General features: G+C 35.3%; 1 protein-coding gene and 1 pseudogene across 2 annotated transcripts in view; one reads left to right on the top strand and one right to left on the bottom strand.

Moving 5' to 3' along the window:
• The window catches only part of LOC107675129 (protein TANC1-like), a 200668-nt gene extending 198838 nt beyond the window's left edge, over positions 1 to 1830 (top strand). For both annotated transcript variants that reach the window (XM_016469356.1, XM_016469354.1), the window contains one exon: positions 598 to 1830. In XM_016469356.1, the coding sequence (XP_016324842.1) occupies positions 598 to 1717 (1120 nt within the window). In that variant the 3' untranslated portion in view covers positions 1718 to 1830. The remainder of the gene's footprint in view (positions 1 to 597) is intronic.
• A 3183-nt stretch (positions 1831 to 5013) lies between these two features.
• The window catches only part of LOC107675116 (WD repeat, SAM and U-box domain-containing protein 1-like), an 18463-nt pseudogene continuing 17367 nt past the window's right edge, over positions 5014 to 6109 (bottom strand).

Below are 6109 nucleotides of genomic sequence, written 5' to 3'. Positions count from 1 at the left end.
TGATATATATATATATATATATATATATATATATATACAGTATATTTCAAATATAATTAATTCAGTAAAAGATCCAAGATGGTGGCTGGAGCGAGAGAAATTTTGATTATAATTATAAAATACAAATGTATCTATAAAAATAATAGTAAAATAATAAAAATTGTTTTATATTTATGTGTGTGTATTATGTAAATATAATTTTAAATATAATTCAGCCATACAAGATGATGAATGGAGTGAGAAGTTGTTGTTTAAAATGTTAATTATAATTATTAATGATAAATTTAAACTTTTATTAAAATTATATATATTATGCAATTGTTATTTATATATATATATATATAATTCAGCCATTACAAGACCCTGGCTGGAGCGAGAGGGTGAAATATTGTATCTAAATGTTGTATAATTTTTTTTGCTAGTTGCTAATAATCGAGAAATAACTATAAAATAATTTTACAAAACTTGTCACTAGTGTTTTGATTTGAATGATTGGTTAATTTTCCTGTCACTCTAACAAAAACAATTGTTTGCGTTTCCAGTCTCAATTATTCTTACGATTTTCTCTCCATCTCTTTCTGAACGCTCTGCTCTCAGACAGTTCACCGCAGCGTTAGCCGACCTGCACGAGGCCTCGAAGCTCTGCCCCAACAACCGTGAGATCTGCCGTCTGCTGGCCCGCGTCGAGGAGGAGTGCAAACACCAGAGCCTGAGCAACCCGGAGCATGCCGATCCAGAGCAGGACGACAGGACGGAGCGCGTCGATGACGAGGAGGAGGAGGAGGATGACGACTCTGAGGCCTGGTCTCAAAACATCTACTCGCTAAACCGGACTTCAAACGGCCGCTCGGTTTCGCCGCCTCACAGGCAAAGCCTCCGACATCAGCACCAGAAGAGCCTCGTCCTGCAGCCCAGCAAACAGGCGCAGATCGTCAAAACCAGCCAGCATCTGGGATCCTTACGGGCGGGATCCGCACGACCGACAAACACAAAGAGCCAATCGCAATATGCTCCGTCCAGCCCGATTCCCAGCCGGCACATATCCAGCGTGCTAAAGGCCGGACCGGGCATCGACATCAGCCCGTTACTGCCCGCAAACAACGATGCAGACATCCAAGTGCACTCGTCCAAAACTCAGTCTCTAGAAGGGACGCTTCTTTCCGCGACTTCTGGAGCTCAAAGTCAAGAGCTGCGAAAAGACGCCAGCATGAGGGTCTCCAGCTCCACCAGCAGCCTGGCGTCCAGCAGCAGTTTATCAGACAGCGGGAAAGTGCAAGGCCCAGACGTGCGCACCAAAACCGCATCGGACAAGCCTAAGATCAGCCAGACCGGCTCTGTGGAGTACAAACCCCGTCCGTTCATGGGAATCATGGACAAAACGGCTCGATTTCAGCAGCAGCAGCCGGTGGCTTCTCGAGGTTGGCAGAGTCACTCCACTGAAAGACTCGTCGCTTCTGCGGGTCTGACGGGTGAGATCGTGTACGGCAAACCGTCTGGAGCTTATTACGAGCCGCTCAAAGGTCCCGCCATGGGCGGCCTGCACAACGGGAGTCTGCATGCTAAAGAGTTCTGCCATAAAGAAAGCAAACCGGTTCTGGCTATGGCACATTCATTCATGGACAGTATGAGCAAACAGCCCGGCTTAACTCGTGAAAACCCCACCATTCATGTAGCGGCAATGAAACCAAAGAGATCCTTTATAGAGTCGAATGTTTAGGACGTTTATATGCAACAACCCTAGAAAACACACTTCAGATGAAGGCATCTGATCTGAGGACGATTCCAGCCCCTGTATACACATACACGTACACACATACATATACACACTACTGTCCATTCAAAACATTTATTTTTTAGAAATTAATACTTCTATTCAGAAAGGATGCATTAAGCTGATCAAAAGTGACAGTAAAAACATTTATAATGTTACAAAAGATTTCTTTTTCAAATAAATGCTTTCTATTCATCAGGATCCTGAAGAAAAAAAATTTGTTTTCAACACTGATAATAATAATAAATGTTTCTTGAGCAGCAAATCAGCATATTAGAATGATTTCTGAAGATCATGTGACACTGAAGACTGGAGGAATGATGCTGAAAATTCAGCTTTGATCTCAGAAATACATTACATTTTACAATATATTCACATTGAAAACAGCTGTTTTAAATTGTAATAATATTTCACAATTTTGACCGTATTTTTGATCAAATAAATGCAGCTTTGGAGAGGCTTCTTTCAAAAACATTAAAAAAATCCTTGGCACTCCAAACTTTTGAATGGTAGTTGTATGTATATGGTAAAGTATAGATATATAAAATATATAGAATCAAAAAGTTTGGGCACATTTACGCTCTATTTTCCATATTGTAGAATAATACAGTTTCAACTTATCCATTTTAATTCAAATGTAAGATTTATAAAGAAATTCATATGTTGGCGCAATTTATATTTGTCTACAAAATTTCAAGCCATTAGATCAAAAGGTTTGAAAGATCATAAAAAGTAATAATATAGTGCCATATATATATATATATATACAGGTGCTTTTTATTGGTCTTATGAAGTATTCTAATTTGTTGAGATAGTGAATTGGTGGGTTTTTGTTAAATGTGAGCCAAAATCATCAGAATTAAAAGAACCAAAGACTTAAACTACTTCAGTCTGTGTGCATTGAATTTATTTAATACACGAGTTTCACAATTTGAGTCGAATTACTGAAATAAATGAACTTTTCCACGACATTCTAATTTATTGAGATGCACCTGTATATATAGCTTTTATATATAAAAAGATTTAGAGAGCATTCATAAACACAATATTCACTCAGAAATATATGAAATGTATATTCTGAAGTTCAAACTTCTGTTAATTGGTTAAGTCATAACTGATTTATGGGTTTGTTTCTACTCGTGTTTTCTTTAAGCCCTGTGAACATGGAATACTCCAGCATCCAGGATGATTATTTTAGATTTTTTAAGCCCTTCAAAAGACCATAGTGGACCGTAAACGCCTGAAGCGGGGCTCGATCACTGCGTCACACTGAATCTGAGACACCGATGGAGAACTGATCCTGTGCATAAAGGGTTCATGTTGCCAGATCAGACCCTCCACTATGTACTGTAAATATTATTGCAATGTGTATTTTCCACCTTTTATGTGAAGATGGTGTATTTGACCATTTATTTACAAAAAAAAAAAGGTGTACTGAGTTTTTCATGCATTTTTGGTTGACGTGATGTTTGTGGTTATTGAACTTGTACCTGGTCTGTTTGTATGTTTGTACATTACATTTGAATTTGCCCTACGATGTTAAAGTCTATTCGTTCCTGCTTGTTATTCCTGTCTAGATTAATTTATTTACGGCGCCTCCTGCTTGGTATCTGTCAAAGCAATATATTTTATATGGTTATTTTTGCACAGCTACTTTTAAAAGAAATATGAACCAGAAATGTTTTACGAATACGAAACTATGGAGGCCATATTGATGTGAGCGCATGCTAAAGTTTATGTGAAGGAACTGGAGAAAAAATATGAAAAATCATAAGTTTGAGATGAGCAGATGTTATATTTGAAAATGTGTATATACATTCTTTTTTTCTGCAATTGGTGCCTCACGAGTTGTGATCTGTTACTGCATTCTGTATTAAAATGAATTCATTTCTGCCATGATCCATTTACGGGAAATAAAAAAATCCCACTGGAAAAAAGTATTTCTTCATTATTATTAATCACTGTTAAGTGTTAGATTGTAATTTGGACAAGCTAGTTAAGATTTAAAAAATGAAAATGAAACTAAATTGTCATTATCTGGAGAACATCCAGAACATGGACACATGCATATTACATTAAATATTACATTTTATTTCCCACACTCAATATTAAAGCCTTCATAAATACAATATATTTTATGTAGTCGTTTTTATAAAATTTTTTATAAATGTAAAAGGTTTTTTTGCAATTGCTGTCTCATGGGTTGTGATCTCTTACGCAATCTGTATTTAAAATAAATTTTCCATTTCAGGAAATAAGAAAAAGAAAATAAAACTGCCAAAATCAAATATGTTATAAGGCCCACATTTAATATTACATTTTATTTCTCACACAATATTAACGTCACAGACTGAAGTTTCCATGTGTGCTGAACACTTTTTTTTTTACTAGCTAGTCAAAATTTAAATAATAAAAAAAAAACTATAACGCTAAAGATAACCATTTAAGCATTTAAGAAGCAGCTTTAAATCAAAAAGTTAATTTGTTGGTAGTGTATTATATATTTTATTCATGAGTGTTTGAGCACAAATACTGTTTGCTTTATATGATGAAAAAACGTGGCATCAACTGGTAAAAGCTTTTCCCAGAATGCTCAGCAATGTTCTCTCCATGAGCTATTTTGAGTAGAAATGCATTTAGACAGTTAAATGTCTTTCTGACCTCCATCGAACCTCTCTACTCTACTAAATCAAGGTACATTAGCTTGACTTCTGCAGTGCCTGTTCAACCCGAACACCTCAAATTACCCTCGGCTGAGCAACGCCATTGAGGCCCGTCATACAGAAAGAGCTGTATGCACTAAGATACAGTAATGCCACTTCGCTCGTGAAGAGATGAACAAGAACAAAGCAAAATGAACAGCTGCTTGAAGTCTGTTGATGTTGTACTGATCCTCGGATTACTAAAGTGTCAATTTAGACATTTAATGTCAATGAGAATGAACTGAGCATCGAATTTATCTATGCTACTAAAAGTAAAGGTTCTTTATTGGTATTCATGATTCCATAAAGAACCTTTAAGAATCTTTCCATTCTCTAAAGGTTCTTTAGATTATTCAAATGTTCTTCACATTTAGAAAAAAAATGCTTCTTTTAGGAACTCTTCACCGAAAGGTTCTTTGGGGAACCAAAAATGTTTCTTCTATGGCATCACTGTGAAAACACCCTTTTGGAAGCTTTATGCTGATATTTTTAAGAGTGTATCCACCTGTACATGCAGTCATCAGCTCTGGTAAGCTGCAGTCAGTGGCTGCTCTTCCTGCTGTTGACGGTCAGTATCGTGGTTTGTAAAGGCAGGTTGGTCATCGGGCTGGAGCGATCAGAAGCGCTGATCCAGCTCTCCATCGCCTCTCTTTCATAGGAAAATCCATCTGATAAAGAACACATCAGTTAAACATCAGCATGAGTTTTACACCACTTTAACATGCATTGCTCTCATTACAATCCAGTATTTTGCAGTGTGATTTGCAATTGCTCAAACTGATTTAGTTGGAGACAAATTTCTAGACCAAAAACCCACTTAAATTTAACAAAAACTAGCCCAATTTTTCCCTCATCTAACCACAGTTGACAACTGTGGGATTTTCATAAAGGGCATAAAAATGTTAAACTGACAATAAAATGTTAAACTGTCAATATAAAAGTATAAAAGTTTATTTTATAATATATATTTAATAATAATAGATAAAATGTTATATACATATATATACACTACCGTTCAAAAGTTTGGGATCAGAACGATTTTTAATGTTTTTTAAAGGAGTTTCTTCTGCTCATCAAGGCTGCATTTATTTGATCAAAAATACAGGAAATCTTTTTGGAACCTGTGATACTTTTTTTCAGGATTCTTTGATGAATAAAAAGTTCAAAAGAAGAGCATTTATTTAAAATAGAAATGTTTTCTAACAATATACACTACAGTTCAAAAGTTTGGGGTCAGTAAATTTGTATTCTTTATTTTTGAAAGAAATTAAAACTTTTATTCAGCAAGGATGTGTCACTGACCCCAAACTTTTGAACAAAGATTTATATTGTTAGAAAATATTTATATTTTGAATAAATGCTGTTCTTTTTATCTTTTTATTAATCAAAGAATCCTGAAAAAATGTATCACAGGTCTCAAAAAAAATATTAAGCAGCACAACAGTTTCCAGCACTGATAATAAATCAGCATATTAGAATGATTTCTGAAGGATCATGTGACACTTTATACTGGAGTAATGGCTGATGGAAATTCAGCTTCACAGAAATAAATTATATTTTAATGGATATTAAAATAGAAACCATTATTTTATATTGTAATAACATTTAGCAAGATTACTGTTTTTTTCTGTATTTT

Source organism: Sinocyclocheilus anshuiensis, unplaced genomic scaffold (assembly GCF_001515605.1).
Source record: "Sinocyclocheilus anshuiensis isolate Anshui unplaced genomic scaffold, SAMN03320099.WGS_v1.1 scaffold1005, whole genome shotgun sequence".
Classification (NCBI taxonomy): Eukaryota; Metazoa; Chordata; class Actinopteri; order Cypriniformes; family Cyprinidae; genus Sinocyclocheilus; species Sinocyclocheilus anshuiensis.
Note: the sequence above shows the minus strand (reverse complement) of the source record. Positions and strands in the feature narration are given on the sequence as shown.